Source organism: Lasioglossum baleicum, unplaced genomic scaffold (genome assembly GCF_051020765.1).
Source record: "Lasioglossum baleicum unplaced genomic scaffold, iyLasBale1 scaffold0027, whole genome shotgun sequence".
Lineage (NCBI taxonomy): Eukaryota > Metazoa > Arthropoda > Insecta > Hymenoptera > Halictidae > Lasioglossum > Lasioglossum baleicum.
In genome coordinates this window covers 415,077-436,376 of record NW_027469087.1, presented here as the reverse complement: position 1 = coordinate 436,376, position 21,300 = coordinate 415,077, and the positions used below count along the sequence as shown (strand labels likewise).

At 48.5% G+C, this 21,300-nt stretch overlaps 1 protein-coding gene across 1 annotated transcript in view; it reads left to right on the top strand.

The window, feature by feature from the left end:
• The first annotated feature begins 7,194 nt into the window (after positions 1 to 7,194).
• LOC143219375 (uncharacterized) overlaps positions 7,195 to 21,300 on the top strand; it is a 109,722-nt gene continuing 95,616 nt past the window's right edge. The window contains exons 1-3 of the mRNA XM_076445390.1: positions 7,195 to 10,366; positions 10,475 to 10,573; positions 10,688 to 10,911. Of these exons, the coding sequence (XP_076301505.1) occupies positions 7,195 to 10,366; positions 10,475 to 10,573; positions 10,688 to 10,911 (3,495 nt within the window). The remainder of the gene's footprint in view (positions 10,367 to 10,474; positions 10,574 to 10,687; positions 10,912 to 21,300) is intronic.

The following is a 21,300-nucleotide window of genomic DNA, read 5'->3' as shown; positions in this document are numbered from 1 at the left end:
GGTATGAAGGTAATTTAACTTATGCGCATGCATTGCTGCAACTTGTGCTGTATAATTTAGAATTTTTGTTACCGCGCCATCCGATTTTTATACATGTGCAAATACTCGTACACGCTGCATTGTATTTTTTTCCGCACGCGACAAGGAGGGGACAGAGGCGAGTTCAGGCTCGCATCTGTCCCCTCCCCCCGTCCCACCCCCCTGGTAGACCCGCATAAAACTTAAAAATATGATAAAATAAAATATAAAATCAATAAATGAAAACGCGTATAGATAAAATAGATAAAATAAAAGTCAATAAATAAATAAATAATAATAAGTAAACAAATACAATGGACAAAAAACAACAAACATAAGAAGGGGGGGCAAAATAAAGGGGAATAAAAGATAAAGATAAAATTTATAATATAGAATAAAATGAAATATCATAAAATAAAAGGAGGGGGGTCGACCGGCAGGTCGCATCTTTGTAGAGGGGGGAGGAGATTATTGCTCCACCTGGCCCCCCGCGACCTGCCCACCTCGGGGGCGCCTTAACGGCCAGCCCCCCTTGGCGGCGGTGGAAGTACTAAGTAGTCCCACCGTCGCCATTACGTCTGCGGCCTCTTACAGGGGGCCGTCGGCCTCGTCGGGGTTGCCCCGTCGATGCTAGCCTCCTGGCGGAGAGGGGGTCGTCTTCCCCCTCCCTCTCCGCAGCCTCCTTCTGCGTTATCACAATCTCGCAAAGGAGCAAACGCTGCTCTTGACCTCTCGCTGCCGATCATGTGGTCCACCACGACCGGCAACGATAGGTCCATCCCAATAACGCCCCTTAGGTCTCTGCGCGCGCCGACCACGCTGGACATTCTTCCAGCGTATGCCGCGCAGAGTCCTGGGCCTCCTCGCAGTGGTGGCACTGCGATCCTCCCAGTGCCAGTCATGAACACACAGTTTGAGGAAACGGCGGTATGAAGGTAATTTAACTTATGCGCATGCATTGCTGCAACTTGTGCTGTATAATTTAGAATTTTTGTTACCGCGCCATCCGATTTTTATACATGTGCAAATACTCGTACACGCTGCATTGTATTTTTTTCCGCACGCGACAAGGAGGGGACAGAGGCGAGTTCCGGCTCGCTTCTGCCCCCTCCCCCCGTCCCACCCCCTTGGTCGACCCGCATAAAACTTAAAAATATGATAAAATAAAATATAAAATCAATAAATGAAAACGCGTATAGATAAAATAGATAAAATAAAAGTCAATAAATAAACAAATAATAATAAGTAAATAAATACAATGGACAAAAAACAACAAACATAAGAAGGGGGGCAAAATAAAGGGGAATAAAAGATAAAGATAAAATTTATAATATAGATTAAAATGAAATATCATAAAATAAAAGGAGGGGGGTCGACCGGCAGGTCGCATCTTTGTAGAGGGGGGAGGGGATTATTGCTCCACCTCGCCCCCCGCGACCTGCCCACCTCGGGGGCGCCTTAACGGCCAGCCCCCCTTGGCGGCGGTGGAAGTACTAAGTAGTCCCACCGCCGCCATTACGTCTGCGGCCGCTTACAGGGGGCCGTCGGCCTCGTCGGGGTTGCCCCGTCGATGCTAGCCTCCTGGCGGAGAGGGGGTCGGCTTCCCTCTCCCTCTCCGCAGCCTCCTTCTGCGTTATCACAATCTCGCAGAAGGAGGCAAACGCTGCTCTTGACCTCTCGCTGCCGATCATGTGGTCGACCACGACCGGCAACGAGAGGTCCATCCCAATAACGCCCCTTAGGTCTCTGCGCGGCGCCGACCACGCTGGACATTCTTCCAGCGTATGCCGCGCAGAGTCCTGGGCCTCCTCGCAGTGGTGGCACTGCGATCCTCCCAGTGCCAGTTATGAACACACAGTTCGAGGAAACGGCGGTATGAAGGTAATTTAACTTATGCGCATGCATTGCTGCAACTTGTGCTGTATAATTTAGAATTTTTGTTACCGCGCCATCCGATTTTTATACATGTGCAAATACTCGTACACGCTGCATTGTATTTTTTTCCGCACGCGACAAGGAGGGGACAGAGGCGAGTTCCGGCTCGCGTCTGTCCCCTCCCCCCGTCCCACCCCCTTGGTCGACCCGCATAAAACTTAAAAATATGATAAAATAAAATATAAAATCAATAAATGAAAACGTGTATAGATAAAATAGATAAAATAAAAGTCAATAAATAAGTAAATAAATACAATGGACAAAAAACAACAAACATAAGAAGGGGGGGCAAAATAAAGGGGAATAAAAGATAAAGATAAAATTTATAATATAGAATAAAATGAAATATCATAAAATAAAAGGAGGGGGGTCGACCGGCAGGTCCCATCTTTGTAGAGGGGGGAGGAGATTATTGCTCCACCTCGCCCACCGCGACCTGCCCACCTCGGGGGCGCCTTAACGGCCAGCCCCCCTTGGCGGCGGTGGAAGTACTAAGTAGTCCCACCGTCGCCATTACGTCTGCGGCCTCTTACAGGGGGCCGTCGGCCTCGTCGGGGTTGCCCCGTCGATGCTAGCCTCCTGGCGGAGAGGGGGTCGGCTTCTCTCTCCCTCTCCGCAGCCTCCTTCTGCGTTATCACAATCTCGCAGAAGGAGGCAAACGCTGCTCTTGACCTCTCGCTGCCGATCATGTGGTCGACCACGACCGGCAACGATAGGTCCATCCCAAAAGCGCCCCTTAGGTCTCTGCGCGGCGCCGACCACGCTGGACATTCTTCCAGCGTATGCCGCGCAGAGTCCTGGGCCTCCTCGCAGTGGTGGCACTGCGATCCTCCCAGTGCCAGTCATGAACACACAGTTTGAGGAAACGGCGGTATGAAGGTAATTTAACTTATGCGCATGCATTGCTGCAACTTGTGCTGTATAATTTAGAATTTTTGTTACCGCGCCATCCGATTTTTATACATGTGCAAATACTCGTACACGCTGCATTGTATTTTTTTCCGCACGCGACAAGGAGGGGACAGAGGCGAGTTCCGGCTCGCTTCTGCCCCCTCCCCCCGTCCCACCCCCTTGGTCGACCCGCATAAAACTTAAAAATATGATACAATAAAATATAAAATCAATAAATGAAAACGCGTATAGATAAAATAGATAAAATAAAAGTCAATAAATAAACAAATGATAATAAGTAAATAAATACAATGGACAAAAAACAACAAACATAAGAAGGGGGGCAAAATAAAGGGGAATAAAAGATAAAGATAAAATTTATAATATAGATTAAAATGAAATATCATAAAATAAAAGGAGGGGGGTCGACCGGCAGGTCGCATCTTTGTAGAGGGGGGAGGGGATTATTGCTCCACCTCGCCCCCCGCGACCTGCCCACCTCGGGGGCGCCTTAACGGCCAGCCCCCCTTGGCGGCGGTGGAAGTACTAAGTAGTCCCACCGCCGCCATTACGTCTGCGGCCGCTTACAGGGGGCCGTCGGCCTCGTCGGGGTTGCCCCGTCGATGCTAGCCTCCTGGCGGAGAGGGGGTCGGCTTCCCTCTCCCTCTCCGCAGCCTCCTTCTGCGTTATCACAATCTCGCAGAAGGAGGCAAACGCTGCTCTTGACCTCTCGCTGCCGATCATATGGTCGACCACGACCGGCAACGAGAGGTCCATCCCAAAAGCGCCCCTTAGGTCTCTGCGCGGCGCCGACCACGCTGGACATTCTTCCAGCGTATGCCGCGCAGAGTCCTGGGCCTCCTCGCAGTGGTGGCACTGCGATCCTGCCAGTGCCAGTTATGAACACACAGTTCGAGGAAACGGCGGTATGAAGGTAATTTAACTTATGCGCATGCATTGCTGCAACTTGTGCTGTATAATTTAGAATTTTTGTTACCGCGCCATCCGATTTTTATACATGTGCAAATACTCGTACACGCTGCATTGTATTTTTTTCCGCACGCGACAAGGAGGGGACAGAGGCGAGTTCCGGCTCGCGTCTGTCCCCTCCCCCCGTCCCACCACCCTGGTCGACCCGCATAAAACTTAAAAATATGATAAAATAAAATATAAAATCAATAAATGAAAACGCGTATAGATAAAATAGATAAAATAAAAGTCAATAAATAAACAAATAATAATAAGTAAATAAATACAATGGACAAAAAACAACAAACATAAGAAGGGGGGGCAAAATAAAGGGGAATAAAAGATAAAGATAAAATTTATAATATAGAATAAAATGAAATATCATAAAATAAAAGGAGGGGGGTCGACCGGCAGGTCGCATCTTTGTAGAGGGGGGAGGGGATTATTGCTCCACCTCGCCCCCCGCGACCTGCCCACCTCGGGGGCGCCTTAACGGCCAGCCCCCCTTGGCGGCGGTGGAAGTACTAAGTAGTCCCACCGTCGCCATTACGTCTGCGGCCTCTTACAGGGGGCCGTCGGCATCGTCGGGGTTGCCCCGTCGATGCTAGCCTCCTGGCGGAGAGGGGGTCGGCGTCCCCCTCCCTCTCCGCAGCCTCCTTCTGCGTTATCACAATCTCGCAGAAGGAGGCAAACGCTGCTCTTGACCTCTCGCTGCCGATCATGTGGTCAACCACGACCGGCAACGAGAGGTCCATCCCAATAACGCCCCTTAGGTCTCTGCGCGGCGCCGACCACGCTGGACATTCTTCCAGCGTATGCCGCGCAGAGTCCTGGGCCTCCTCGCAGTGGTGGCACTGCGATCCTCCCAGTGCCAGTTATGAACACACAGTTCGAGGAAACGGCGGTATGAAGGTAATTTAACTTATGCGCATGCATTGCTGCAACTTGTGCTGTATAATTTAGAATTTTTGTTACCGCGCCATCCGATTTTTATACATGTGCAAATACTCGTACACGCTGCATTGTATTTTTTTCCGCACGCGACAAGGAGAGGACAGAGGCGAGTTCCGGCTCGCGTCTGTCCCCTCCCCCCGTCCCACCCTCCTGGTCGACCCGCATAAAACTTAAAAATATGATAAAATAAAATATAAAACCAATAAATGAAAACGCGTATAGATAAAATAGATAAAATAAAAGTCAATAAATAAGTAAATAAATACAATGGACAAAAAACAACAAACATAAGAAGGGGGGGCAAAATAAGGGGGAATAAAAGATAAAGATAAAATTTATAATATAGAATAAAATGAAATATCATAAAATAAAAGGAGGGGGGTCGACCGGCAGGTCGCATCTTTGTAGAGGGGGGAGGGGATTATTGCTCCACCTCGCCCCCCGCGACCTGCCCACCTCGGGGGCGCCTTAACGGCCAGCCCCCCTTGGCGGCGGTGGAAGTACTAAGTAGTCCCACCGTCGCCATTACGTCTGCGGCCTCTTACAGTGGGCCGTCGGCCTCGTCGGGGTTGCCCCGTCGATGCTAGCCTCCTGGCGGAGAGGGGGTCGGCTTCTCTCTCCCTCTCCGCAGCCTCCTTCTGCGTTATCACAATCTCGCAGAAGGAGGCAAACGCTGCTCTTGACCTCTCGCTGCCGATCATGTGGTCGACCACGACCGGCAACGAGAGGTCCATCCCAAAAGCGCCCGTTAGGTCTCTGCGCGGCGCCGACCACGCTGGACATTCTTCCAGCGTATGCCGCGCAGAGTCCTGGGCCTCCTCGCAGTGGTGGCACTGCGATCCTCCCAGTGCCAGTCATGAACACACAGTTTGAGGAAACGGCGGTATGAAGGTAATTTAACTTATGCGCATGCATTGCTGCAACTTGTGCTGTATAATTCAGAATTTTTGTTACCGCGCCATCCGATTTTTATACATGTGCAAATACTCGTACACGCTGCATTGTATTTTTTTCCGCACGCGACAAGGAGGGGACAGAGGCGAGTTCCGGCTCGCTTCTGCCCCCTCCCCCCGTCCCACCCCCTTGGTCGACCCGCATAAAACTTAAAAATATGATAAAATAAAATATAAAATCAATAAATGAAAACGTGTATAGATAAAATAGATAAAATAAAAGTCAATAAATAAGTAAATAAATACAATGGACAAAAAACAACAAACATAAGAAGGGGGGGCAAAATAAAGGGGAATAAAAGATAAAGATAAAATTTATAATATAGATTAAAATGAAATATCATAAAATAAAAGGAGGGGGGTCGACCGGCAGGTCGCATCTTTGTAGAGGGGGGAGGGGATTATTGCTCCACCTCGCCCCCCGCGACCTGCCCACCTCGGGGGCGCCTTAACGGCCAGCCCCCCTTGGCGGCGGTGGAAGTACTAAGTAGTCCCACCGCCGCCATTACGTCTGCGGCCGCTTACAGGGGGCCGTCGGCCTCGTCGGGGTTGCCCCGTCGATGCTAGCCTCCTGGCGGAGAGGGGGTCGGCTTCCCTCTCCCTCTCCGCAGCCTCCTTCTGCGTTATCACAATCTCGCAGAAGGAGGCAAACGCTGCTCTTGACCTCTCGCTGCCGATCATGTGGTCGACCACGACCGGCAACGAGAGGTCCATCCCAAAAGCGCCCCTTAGGTCTCTGCGCGGCGCCGACCACGCTGGACATTCTTCCAGAGTATGCCGCGCAGAGTCCTGGGCCTCCTCGCAGTGGTGGCACTGCGATCCTCCCAGTGCCAGTCATGAACACACAGTTCGAGGAAACGGCGGTATGAAGGTAATTTAACTTATGCGCATGCATTGCTGCAACTTGTTCTGTATAATTTAGAATTTTTGTTACCGCGCCATCCGATTTTTATACATGTGCAAATACTCGTACACGCTGCATTGTATTTTTTTCCGCACGCGACAAGGAGGGGACAGAGGCGAGTTCCGGCTCGCTTCTGCCCCCTCCCCCCGTCCCACCACCATGGTCGACCCGCATAAAACTTAAAAATATGATAAAATAAAATATAAAATGTAAGAATGATGTAAGTGTGCATGTTATATATGTTTTTATTGATTGCAAGTGTTATATATGTTTTTATTGATTGCAAGTGTTATATATGTTTTTATTGATTGCGTTAATGTTTTGTTAATGTTTACGTTGTGATTTTGTTTAAAAATAAAAAGAGACAGTCCCCTGCGAGCGATCAACGAAATAACACGTCGTGTCGAATCTTTATGAATTCCGTATCGAGCCTGAATTCCGTGTCGAGCCTCCTTATAATTTTCAGAAGTGGGATTGAGACAGTCGTTTTGCAATTTCAATTTCAAGTCGGTTTTACGTGAAGTTACGTGACGGACATTTGTGTGAAATTTCATACCGTGTCGCTTTAAAATGAGTTGTTCTCTTACGGTACCGGAACTGAAAGAGAAGCTGAAAGCCAAGAATTTGCAGTCGACTGGTACGAAGGCCGAACTGATAAAACGTTTATTGGGTGCTGGTGTCACAGTGGAAGAATTAGCTATGACAGATGATGGGTGTACGGAAGAACCGGTTGCGGGGACGAGCGACGAGACTCGCCACCGACCCGATACGAGAGGGCTGGTGGACGAGATAACTTTACGCGAATTAGACGTTCTAAGGAGAGAACGAGACGTTGTTGTACGAGAGAACGAACTGTTTAGAAGAGAATTGGCGTTGTTACGGGAGACGCCAAGATCAGAAGCAAGCGCATCTGGACGGACGAGAGTGAAGAAGTGGCAAGAGTTGAAAGAAATAGTGGGTGAATTTAGTGGGAATAGTAAGGACTTTGACTGGTGGGAGAAACAGGTGAGAGGACTCCTGTCGACGTACGAGTTGGACAACCACCAAGCGAAAGCTCTAGTGTGTAGCAGATTGACGGGTCGCGCATTGAAGTGGTATCATTCTAGAATGGACTGTGTGGAATTAGGCACCGATGAGCTTTTGAAAGAGTTGAAGAGGCTGTACGGGCAACGACTAGATCCTTTATGTTTGAGACGCGAGCTTGAAACGAGGAAATGGGCCGTGGAAGAATCTTTCGCCGATTACGTGCATGATAAGACAATCCTTGCAAACCGAGTGCCTGTTTCGGAAACAGAATTACTTAGCTACGTCGTTGACGGTATACCGAATAGGGAATTGCAAATACAAGCTAAGGTGCAGTGTTATAAGTCCGTGGATGAAATACTGACGGCTTTCACAAACGTCAAGTTGCCGGCGGGAAGACCGCGATTATCGGAAGGAGTTTTGCTGTCGGGTAAAGTCACACCGTTGGATGGATCCGGTAGACCACCCATACGCCACCAAACAACAGGCCCTTCAGCTGTCGGATCAGGAAGGCCATTGCCGAGGGAAGGACAAGGATCGGGAAGGCCATCGCCGAGGGAAGGACAAGGATCAGCGAGCACCGGGCGGAGATGTTTTAATTGCAACGAGCCGGGTCACTTCTCAGCTGATTGTACGAAGCCAGCAAGAGAAAGGGGTTCCTGTTTCACGTGCGGACAGATGGGTCATCGAGCAAATCAATGCAGCACACAGACAACGAGGGGCGAAGTCAACTACATTACCCGTGGGCGGAAAGAAGACGATGACTTTCGGCGTGCGGTAGAATTACAGATAAGTAGCGAGAGCGGTAGTTTCAGTACAAAAGTAAACGCACTAATTGATTCAGGGAGCCCGATTAGTTTTGTTAAAGAGGGTTACATTCCGAGAATGTGTTTTATGACCGATCGCGATTCAGATAGGTTTCATGGAATTAATGGTAGTGACTTGAACGTTTTAGGAAAGATGCGAGCTACGATTATTTATGACGCAGTAAAATATTATGTTACGTTGAGAATTGTACCGGATGAAACGATGAAAAACCCATTAGTTTTAGGACGCGACTTCATGAAAATTGCCAAGTTATCGTTGAATAGAGAAGAAACGGTAGAATGCAACGATATAGCCGACATTATGAACATTGAGGTAGATCAGGTTAACGCGTGCATTAGTGCCGACGACATGCATTTCGACGAGAGCCTTTCGGCTGAGATTAAGACACGAGCACGCGAGTTGTTTAATAAGACGTACATTAACGCACAGAGACCTGCAGAGCCAAGCGTAGAAAATACGATGAAATTAACGCTTACGAACGACAAACCTTTTTCATTTTCACCTCGTAGATTATCGTATGATGAGAAAAATAAATTACGTTGTATCCTCGACGGATTATTAGAAAGAGGTATAATTAGGGAGAGCACATCCGAGTACGCATCTCCTATCGTTCTGACGAAGAAAAAGAACGGAGAAATTAGAATGTGCGTAGATTTCCGCACATTGAATAAAATCACGGTTCGCGATAACTTTCCTCTGCCATTGATCGAAGATCAATTAGATCTACTGGAGGGAAAAAAATATTTCACGACACTCGATTTAAAAGATGGATTTTTCCATGTTAAGATGGACGAAGCGTCGGTTAAATTTACATCGTTCGTAACGCCTTTCGGGCAATACGAATACACGAGGATGCCATTCGGGTTAAAAGGTGCGCCTCTTAAATTCCAACGCTACGTCACGGAAATCTTTAAAGAACTAATCAATGAGGGCGAAATATCTGTTTATTTGGATGATTTTCTTATCGCGACTGAGACGATAGAACATCATATGGAAGTCCTCGGAAAAGTATTTAAATTACTTACAGCGAATCTTTTGAATTTACGGTTAGATAAATGCAGATTTCTCCAAACAAAACTCGATTATTTGGGTTATACTGTAACGAACGAAGGAATTAGGCCGACGGAACAAGGACTCGAGGCGGTAAAGAAATTTCCTCTCCCGCGAAATGTTCGAGAGGTGCAGGGATTTTTAGGCCTCTGTTCATATTTTCGGAAATTTATTGAGGGTTTTTCTATCCTCGCGAAGCCTTTGTACGATTTGACGAGAAAGGATGCGAAGTTTCAGTTAGGCGAAAAAGAAAAACAAGCGTTCGAGATGCTTAAGAATCGATTGTTAAACGCGCCGATATTAAGTATTTATTCTCCGCGAGACGAGACTGAGTTGCATTGTGACGCGAGCGCGTCGGGGTTTGGTGCTATCCTGTTGCAAAGGAAAGCCGACAAGAAGCTGCATCCAGTATTTTACTTTTCTAAACGAACAACCGAGATTGAATCGCGCTATCATAGTTTCGAGTTAGAAACACTAGCAATCGTTTCTGCCCTCCGCCGTTTCCGAACATATTTACTAGGAATAAAATTTAAGATACTTACGGATTGTCAAGCTCTTAGTTTGACACTAAATAAAAAAGAGACCAATCCTCGAATTGCACGTTGGGTACTTGAAATGCAAAATTACGACTATGTGCTAGAGCATAGGGCTGGTTCGCGTATGCTCCACGTAGACTCGTTAAGTCGTCAGGTTCTCGTGATCGAAGACAATTCGTTCGATAGAAATTTAGCGCTATGCCAACATAATGATAAAGATATCGAGAAAATCCGTACAGAGTTAGAAACCACGGAAAGTAAATTGTACGAAATGAGGAACGGTCTAGTATATCGGAAGTATCAGGGTAAAATTTTGTTTTACGTGCCGAGCAATTTGGAATCGAGCGTTATGTATAAATACCACAATGAGATGGGACACGTCGGAATTGAGAAAACCGCGCGGAACATTGCAGATACTTATTGGTTTCCGGATATGAGATCCAAGATCGAGAAACACATTCGTGGCTGTTTGAAATGTATTGCGTACACGCCAAACTACGGAAAGTTGGAAGGTACCTTACACTGTATACCGAAAGGGGATGCACCTTTTGATACGCTACACATTGATCATTTGGCTCCTGTTTCGAGATCGCACAAATCGCGTTACAATTATATATTTGTTGTAGTCGACGCGTTCACTAAGTATATTAAAATGTATCCAACTAAAACAACGAACACCGCCGATCTTATAAAGTGTTTAAAATCGTATTTCGAGCATTATAGTCGGCCACTGCGTATCGTTTCGGACCGAGGAAGTTGTTTTACGTCTCGTGAATTTGATGAGTTTACACAAGAGTATAATATACAACACGTTATGATAGCGACCGCTTCCCCTCAGGCGAACGGGCAGGTAGAAAGATATAATCGCACAATTTTGCCGATGATCGCTAAATTGATGAGTGAGCGTGGTGTGGTATGGCACAATGTGTTGCGAGAGGTTGAATTTGCGTGCAATAATACTTTTTGTAAGTCTACCAACAAGAGTCCGAGTATGTTACTGTTTGGGATGCAACAGCGTGGTGAGGTCATAGATGGGTTGCGTGATATGTTGGAAATCAGTGGTAAGATTAGTGTTTCCCGTGATTTAAACAGCCTCCGAAAAGAAGCTAGTGAACAGATTCGGAAGAATCAGGAGTCACAAAAACGCACTTTCGATAAAAGACATAAGGTTCCGAATAAATATAGGGTTGGAGATAAGGTGTTCATCAAGAATTACGATTGCACCCCAGGAGTGTCAACAAAAATGATTCCGCGGTTTAAAGGACCGTACGAGATCGATCGTGTATTGCGAAACGATCGATACGTAATCAAAGATGTAGAGGGGTTCCAGTTGTCGCAAATACCCTACCGTGGAACATGGGAAGCCGCCAACATGCGACCGTGGCAACCGTCACCGTAGATTTAGGTGTTTAATTTTATATTTAGATATTAAATCGAGACGATTTGTCGTCAGGACGGCCGAGAGTTGTAAGCTGTGAATCTACATATATTTGTCATCGGTATATATTTGTTGTTTATATTTCGGTAAATCGGGACGATTTGTCGTCAGGACGGCCGAATTGTAAGAATGATGTAAGTGTGCATGTTATATATGTTTTTATTGATTGCAAGTGTTATATATGTTTTTATTGATTGCAAGTGTTATATATGTTTTTATTGATTGCGTTAATGTTTTGTTAATGTTTACGTTGTGATTTTGTTTAAAAATAAAAAGAGACAGTCCCCTGCGAGCGATCAACGAAATAACACGTCGTGTCGAATCTTTATGAATTCCGTATCGAGCCTGAATTCCGTGTCGAGCCTCCTTATAATTTTAATAAATGAAAACGTGTATAGATAAAATAGATAAAATAAAAGTCAATAAATAAGTAAATAAATACAATGGACAAAAAACAACAAACATAAGAAGGGGGGCAAAATAAAGGGGAATAAAAGATAAAGATAAAATTTATAATATAGAATAAAATGAAATATCATAAAATAAAAGGAGGGGGGTCGACCGGCAGGTCGCATCTTTGTAGAGGGGGGAGGAGATTATTGCTCCACCTCGCCCACCGCGACCTGCCCACCTCGGGGGCGCCTTAACGGCCAGCCCCCCTTGGCGGCGGTGGAAGTACTAAGTAGTCCCACCGTCGCCATTACGTCTGCGGCCTCTTACAGGGGGCCGTCGGCCTCGTCGGGGTTGCCCCGTCGATGCTAGCCTCCTGGCGGAGAGGGGGTCGGCTTCTCTCTCCCTCTCCGCAGCCTCCTTCTGCGTTATCACAATCTCGCAGAAGGAGGCAAACGCTGCTCTTGACCTCTCGCTGCCGATCATGTGGTCGACCACGACCGGCAACGAGAGGTCCATCCCAAAAGCGCCCCTTAGGTCTCTGCGCGGCGCCGACCACGCTGGACATTCTTCCAGCGTATGCCGCGCAGAGTCCTGGGCCTCCTCGCAGTGGTGGCACTGCGATCCTCCCAGTGCCAGTCATGAACACACAGTTTGAGGAAACGGCGGTATGAAGGTAATTTAACTTATGCGCATGCATTGCTGCAACTTGTGCTGTATAATTTGGAATTTTTGTTACCGCGCCATCCGATTTTTATACATGTGCAAATACTCGTACACGCTGCATTGTATTTTTTTCCGCACGCGACAAGGAGGGGACAGAGGCGAGTTCCGGCTCGCTTCTGCCCCCTCCCCCCGTCCCACCCCCTTGGTCGACCCGCATAAAACTTAAAAATATGATAAAATAAAATATAAAATCAATAAATGAAAACGTGTATAGATAAAATAGATAAAATAAAAGTCAATAAATAAATAAATAAATAATAATAAGTAAATAAATACAATGGACAAAAAACAACAAACATAAGAAGGGGGGGCAAAATAAAGGGGAATAAAAGATAAAGATAAAATTTATAATATAGAATAAAATGAAATATCATAAAATAAAAGGAGGGGGGTCGACCGGCAGGTCGCATCTTTGTAGAGGGGGGAGGGGATTATTGCTCCACCTCGCCCCCCGCGACCTGCCCACCTCGGGGGCGCCTTAACGGCCAGCCCCCCTTGGCGGCGGTGGAAGTACTAAGTAGTCCCACCGTCGCCATTACGTCTGCGGCCTCTTACAGGGGGCCGTCGGCCTCGTCGGGGTTGCCCCGTCGATGCTAGCCTCCTGGCGGAGAGGGGGTCGGCTTCTCTCTCCCTCTCCGTAGCCTCCTTCTGCGTTATCACAATCTCGCAGAAGGAGGCAAACGCTGCTCTTGACCTCTCGCTGCCGATCATGTGGTCGACCACGACCGGCAACGAGAGGTCCATCCCAAAAGCGCCCCTTAGGTCTCTGCGCGGCGCCGACCACGCTGGACATTCTTCCAGCGTATGCCGCGCAGAGTCCTGGGCCTCCTCGCAGTGGTGGCACTGCGATCCTCCCAGTGCCAGTCATGAACACACAGTTTGAGGAAACGGCGGTATGAAGGTAATTTAACTTATGCGCATGCATTGCTGCAACTTGTGCTGTATAATTTAGAATTTTTGTTACCGCGCCATCCGATTTTTATACATGTGCAAATACTCGTACACGCTGCATTGTATTTTTTTCCGCACGCGACAAGGAGGGGACAGAGGCGAGTTCCGGCTCGCGTCTGTCCCCTCCCCCCGTCCCACCACCCTGGTCGACCCGCATAAAACTTAAAAATATGATAAAATAAAATATAAAATCAATAAATGAAAACGTGTATAGATAAAATAGATAAAATAAAAGTCAATAAATAAGTAAATAAATACAATGGACAAAAAACAACAAACATAAGAAGGGGGGGCAAAATAAAGGGGAATAAAAGATAAAGATAAAATTTATAATATAGAATAAAATGAAATATCATAAAATAAAAGGAGGGGGTTCGACCGGCAGGTCGCATCTTTGTAGAGGGGGGAGGAGATTATTGCTCCACCTCGCCCACCGCGACCTGCCCACCTCGGGGGCGCCTTAACGGCCAGCCCCCCTTGGCGGCGGTGGAAGTACTAAGTAGTCCCACCGTCGCCATTACGTCTGCGGCCTCTTACAGGGGGCCGTCGGCCTCGTCGGGGTTGCCCCGTCGATGCTAGCCTCCTGGCGGAGAGGGGGTCGGCTTCTCTCTCCCTCTCCGCAGCCTCCTTCTGCGTTATCACAATCTCGCAGAAGGAGGCAAACGCTGCTCTTGACCTCTCGCTGCCGATCATGTGGTCGACCACGACCGGCAACGAGAGGTCCATCCCAAAAGCGCCCCTTAGGTCTCTGCGCGGCGCCGACCACGCTGGACATTCTTCCAGCGTATGCCGCGCAGAGTCCTGGGCCTCCTCGCAGTGGTGGCACTGCGATCCTCCCAGTGCCAGTCATGAACACACAGTTTGAGGAAACGGCGGTATGAAGGTAATTTAACTTATGCGCATGCATTGCTGCAACTTGTGCTGTATAATTTAGAATTTTTGTTACCGCGCCATCCGATTTTTATACATGTGCAAATACTCGTACACGCTGCATTGTATTTTTTTCCGCACGCGACAAGGAGGGGACAGAGGCGAGTTCCGGCTCGCATCTGTCCCCTCCCCCCGTCCCACCCCCCTGGTCGACCCGCATAAAACTTAAAAATATGATAAAATAAAATATAAAATCAATAAATGAAAACGCGTATAGATAAAATAGATAAAATAAAAGTCAATAAATAAACAAATAATAATAAGTAAATAAATACAATGGACAAAAAACAACAAACATAAGAAGGGGGGGCAAAATAAAGGGGAATAAAAGATAAAGATAAAATTTATAATATAGAATAAAATGAAATATCATAAAATAAAAGGAGGGGGGTCGACCGGCAGGTCGCATCTTTGTAGAGGGGGGAGGGGATTATTGCTCCACCTCGCCCCCCGCGACCTGCCCACCTCGGGGGCGCCTTAACGGCCAGCCCCCCTTGGCGGCGGTGGAAGTACTAAGTAGTCCCACCGTCGCCATTACGTCTGCGGCCTCTTACAGGGGGCCGTCGGCCTCGTCGGGGTTGCCCCGTCGATGCTAGCCTCCTGGCGGAGAGGGGGTCGGCTTCCCCCTCCCTCTCCGCAGCCTCCTTCTGCGTTATCACAATCTCGCAGAAGGAGGCAAACGCTGCTCTTGACCTCTCGCTGCCGATCATGTGGTCGACCACGACCGGCAACGAGAGGTCCATCCCAAAAGCGCCCGTTAGGTCTCTGCGCGGCGCCGACCACGCTGGACATTCTTCCAGCGTATGCCGCGCAGAGTCCTGGGCCTCCTCGCAGTGGTGGCACTGCGATCCTCCCAGTGCCAGTCATGAACACACAGTTTGAGGAAACGGCGGTATGAAGGTAATTTAACTTATGCGCATGCATTGCTGCAACTTGTGCTGTATAATTTAGAATTTTTGTTACCGCGCCATCCGATTTTTATACATGTGCAAATACTCGAACACGCTGCATTGTATTTTTTTCCGCACGCGACAAGGAGGGGACAGAGGCGAGTTCCGGCTCGCTTCTGCCCCCTCCCCCCGTCCCACCCCCTTGGTCGACCCGCATAAAACTTAAAAATATGATAAAATAAAATATAAAATCAATAAATGAAAACGTGTATAGATAAAATAGATAAAATAAAAGTCAATAAATAAGTAAATAAATACAATGGACAAAAAACAACAAACATAAGAAGGGGGGGCAAAATAAAGGGGAATAAAAGATAAAGATAAAATTTATAATATAGAATAAAATGAAATATCATAAAATAAAAGGAGGGGGGTCGACCGGCAGGTCGCATCTTTGTAGAGGGGGGAGGAGATTATTGCTCCACCTCGCCCACCGCGACCTGCCCACCTCGGGGGCGCCTTAACGGCCAGCCCCCCTTGGCGGCGGTGGAAGTACTAAGTAGTCCCACCGTCGCCATTACGTCTGCGGCCTCTTACAGGGGGCCGTCGGCCTCGTCGGGGTTGCCCCGTCGATGCTAGCCTCCTGGCGGAGAGGGGGTCGGCTTCTCTCTCCCTCTCCGCAGCCTCCTTCTGCGTTATCACAATCTCGCAGAAGGAGGCAAACGCTGCTCTTGACCTCTCGCTGCCGATCATGTGGTCGACCACGACCGGCAACGATAGGTCCATCCCAAAAGCGCCCCTTAGGTCTCTGCGCGGCGCCGACCACGCTGGACATTCTTCCAGCGTATGCCGCGCAGAGTCCTGGGCCTCCTCGCAGTGGTGGCACTGCGATCCTCCCAGTGCCAGTCATGAACACACAGTTTGAGGAAACGGCGGTATGAAGGTAATTTAACTTATGCGCATGCATTGCTGCAACTTGTGCTGTATAATTTAGAATTTTTGTTACCGCGCCATCCGATTTTTATACATGTGCAAATACTCGTACACGCTGCATTGTATTTTTTTCCGCACGCGACAAGGAGGGGACAGAGGCGAGTTCCGGCTCGCTTCTGCCCCCTCCCCCCGTCCCACCCCCTTGGTCGACCCGCATAAAACTTAAAAATATGATACAATAAAATATAAAATCAATAAATGAAAACGCGTATAGATAAAATAGATAAAATAAAAGTCAATAAATAAACAAATGATAATAAGTAAATAAATACAATGGACAAAAAACAACAAACATAAGAAGGGGGGCAAAATAAAGGGGAATAAAAGATAAAGATAAAATTTATAATATAGATTAAAATGAAATATCATAAAATAAAAGGAGGGGGGTCGACCGGCAGGTCGCATCTTTGTAGAGGGGGGAGGGGATTATTGCTCCACCTCGCCCCCCGCGACCTGCCCACCTCGGGGGCGCCTTAACGGCCAGCCCCCCTTGGCGGCGGTGGAAGTACTAAGTAGTCCCACCGCCGCCATTACGTCTGCGGCCGCTTACAGGGGGCCGTCGGCCTCGTCGGGGTTGCCCCGTCGATGCTAGCCTCCTGGCGGAGAGGGGGTCGGCTTCCCTCTCCCTCTCCGCAGCCTCCTTCTGCGTTATCACAATCTCGCAGAAGGAGGCAAACGCTGCTCTTGACCTCTCGCTGCCGATCATGTGGTCGACCACGACCGGCAAAGAGAGGTCCATCCCAAAAGCGCCCCTTAGGTCTCTGCGCGGCGCCGACCACGCTGGACATTCTTCCAGCGTATGCCGCGCAGAGTCCTGGGCCTCCTCGCAGTGGTGGCACTGCGATCCTGCCAGTGCCAGTTATGAACACACAGTTCGAGGAAACGGCGGTATGAAGGTAATTTAACTTATGCGCATGCATTGCTGCAACTTGTGCTGTATAATTTAGAATTTTTGTTACCGCGCCATCCGATTTTTATACATGTGCAAATACTCGTACACGCTGCATTGTATTTTTTTCCGCACGCGACAAGGAGGGGACAGAGGCGAGTTCCGGCTCGCGTCTGTCCCCTCCCCCCGTCCCACCACCCTGGTCGACCCGCATAAAACTTAAAAATATGATAAAATAAAATATAAAATCAATAAATGAAAACGCGTATAGATAAAATAGATAAAATAAAAGTCAATAAATAAACAAATAATAATAAGTAAATAAATACAATGGACAAAAAACAACAAACATAAGAAGGGGGGGCAAAATAAAGGGGAATAAAAGATAAAGATAAAATTTATAATATAGAATAAAATGAAATATCATAAAATAAAAGGAGGGGGGTCGACCGGCAGGTCGCATCTTTGTAGAGGGGGGAGGGGATTATTGCTCCACCTCGCCCCCCGCGACCTGCCCACCTCGGGGGCGCCTTAACGGCCAGCCCCCCTTGGCGGCGGTGGAAGTACTAAGTAGTCCCACCGTCGCCATTACGTCTGCGGCCTCTTACAGGGGGCCGTCGGCCTCGTCGGGGTTGCCCCGTCGATGCTAGCCTCCTGGCGGAGAGGGGGTCGGCTTCCCCCTCCCTCTCCGCAGCCTCCTTCTGCGTTATCACAATCTCGCAGAAGGAGGCAAACGCTGCTCTTGACCTCTCGCTGCCGATCATGTGGTCAACCACGACCGGCAACGAGAGGTCCATCCCAATAACGCCCCTTAGGTCTCTGCGCGGCGCCGACCACGCTGGACATTCTTCCAGCGTATGCCGCGCAGAGTCCTGGGCCTCCTCGCAGTGGTGGCACTGCGATCCTCCCAGTGCCAGTTATGAACACACAGTTCGAGGAAACGGCGGTATGAAGGTAATTTAACTTATGCGCATGCATTGCTGCAACTTGTGCTGTATAATTTAGAATTTTTGTTACCGCGCCATCCGATTTTTATACATGTGCAAATACTCGTACACGCTGCATTGTATTTTTTTCCGCACGCGACAAGGAGAGGACAGAGGCGAGTTCCGGCTCGCGTCTGTCCCCTCCCCCCGTCCCACCCTCCTGGTCGACCCGCATAAAACTTAAAAATATGATAAAATAAAATATAAAACCAATAAATGAAAACGCGTATAGATAAAATAGATAAAATAAAAGTCAATAAATAAGTAAATAAATACAATGGACAAAAAACAACAAACATAAGAAGGGGGGGCAAAATAAGGGGGAATAAAAGATAAAGATAAAATTTATAATATAGAATAAAATGAAATATCATAAAATAAAAGGAGGGGGGTCGACCGGCAGGTCGCATCTTTGTAGAGGGGGGAGGGGATTATTGCTCCACCTCGCCCCCCGCGACCTGCCCACCTCGGGGGCGCCTTAACGGCCAGCCCCCCTTGGCGGCGGTGGAAGTACTAAGTAGTCCCACCGTCGCCATTACGTCTGCGGCCTCTTACAGTGGGCCGTCGGCCTCGTCGGGGTTGCCCCGTCGATGCTAGCCTCCTGGCGGAGAGGGGGTCGGCTTCTCTCTCCCTCTCCGCAGCCTCCTTCTGCGTTATCACAATCTCGCAGAAGGAGGCAAACGCTGCTCTTGACCTCTCGCTGCCGATCATGTGGTCGACCACGACCGGCAACGAGAGGTCCATCCCAAAAGCGCCCGTTAGGTCTCTGCGCGGCGCCGACCACGCTGGACATTCTTCCAGCGTATGCCGCGCAGAGTCCTGGGCCTCCTCGCAGTGGTGGCACTGCGATCCTCCCAGTGCCAGTCATGAACACACAGTTTGAGGAAACGGCGGTATGAAGGTAATTTAACTTATGCGCATGCATTGCTGCAACTTGTGCTGTATAATTCAGAATTTTTGTTACCGCGCCATCCGATTTTTATACATGTGCAAATACTCGTACACGCTGCATTGTATTTTTTTCCGCACGCGACAAGGAGGGGACAGAGGCGAGTTCCGGCTCGCTTCTGCCCCCTCCCCCCGTCCCACCCCCTTGGTCGACCCGCATAAAACTTAAAAATATGATAAAATAAAATATAAAATCAATAAATGAAAACGTGTATAGATAAAATAGATAAAATAAAAGTCAATAAATAAGTAAATAAATACAATGGACAAAAAACAACAAACATAAGAAGGGGGGGCAAAATAAAGGGGAATAAAAGATAAAGATAAAATTTATAATATAGATTAAAATGAAATATCATAAAATAAAAGGAGGGGGGTCGACCGGCAGGTCGCATCTTTGTAGAGGGGGGAGGGGATTATTGCTCCACCTCGCCCCCCGCGACCTGCCCACCTCGGGGGCGCCTTAACGGCCAGCCCCCCTTGGCGGCGGTGGAAGTACTAAGTAGTCCCACCGCCGCCATTACGTCTGCGGCCGCTTACAGGGGGCCGTCGGCCTCGTCGGGGTTGCCCCGTCGATGCTAGCCTCCTGGCGGAGAGGGGGTCGGCTTCCCTCTCCCTCTCCGCAGCCTCCTTCTGCGTTATCACAATCTCGCAGAAGGAGGCAAACGCTGCTCTTGACCTCTCGCTGCCGATCATGTGGTCGACCACGACCGGCAACGAGAGGTCCATCCCAAAAGCGCCCCTTAGGTCTCTGCGCGGCGCCGACCACGCTGGACATTCTTCCAGAGTATGCCGCGCAGAGTCCTGGGCCTCCTCGCAGTGGTGGCACTGCGATCCTCCCAGTGCCAGTCATGAACACACAGTTCGAGGAAACGGCGGTATGAAGGTAATTTAACTTATGCGCATGCATTGCTGCAACTTGTGCTGTATAATTTAGAATTTTTGTTACCGCGCCATCCGATTTTTATACATGTGCAAATACTCGTACACGCTGCATTGTATTTTTTTCCGCACGCGACAAGGAGGGGACAGAGGCGAGTTCCGGCTCGCGTCTGTCCCCTCCCCCCGTCCCACCACCCTGGTCGACCCGCATAAAACTTAAAAATATGATAAAATAAAATATAAAATCAATAAATGAAAACGCGTATAGATAAAATAGATAAAATAAAAGTCAATAAATAAACAAATAATAATAAGTAAATAAATACAATGGACAAAAAACAACAAACATAAGAAGGGGGGGCAAAATAAAGGGGAATAAAAGATAAAGATAAAATTTATAATATAGAATAAAATGAAATATCATAAAATAAAAGGAGGGGGGTCGACCGGCAGGTCGCATCTTTGTAGAGGGGGGAGGGGATTATTGCTCCACCTCGCCCCCCGCGACCTGCCCACCTCGGGGGCGCCTTAACGGCCAGCCCCCCTTGGCGGCGGTGGAAGTACTAAGTAGTCCCACCGTCGCCATTACGTCTGCGGCCTCTTACAGGGGGCCGTCGGCCTCGTCGGGGTTGCCCCGTCGATGCTAGCCTCCTGGCGGAGAGGGGGTCGGCTTCCCCCTCCCTCTCCGCAGCCTCCTTCTGCGTTATCACAATCTCGCAGAAGGAGGCAAACGCTGCTCTTGACCTCTCGCTGCCGATCATGTGGTCAACCACGACCGGCAACGAGAGGTCCATCCCAATAACGCCCCTTAGGTCTCTGCGCGGCGCCGACCACGCTGGACATTCTTCCAGCGTATGCCGCGCAGAGTCCTGGGCCTCCTCGCAGTGGTGGCACTGCGATCCTCCCAGTGCCAGTTATGAACACACAGTTCGAGGAAACGGCGGTATGAAGGTAATTTAACTTATGCGCATGCATTGCTGCAACTTGTGCTGTATAATTTAGAATTTTTGTTACCGCGCCATCCGATTTTTATACATGTGCAAATACTCGTACACGCTGCATTGTATTTTTTTCCGCACGCGACAAGGAGAGGACAGAGGCGAGTTCCGGCTCGCGTCTGTCCCCTCCCCCCGTCCCACCCTCCTGGTCGACCCGCATAAAACTTAAAAATATGATAAAATAAAATATAAAACCAATAAATGAAAACGCGTATAGA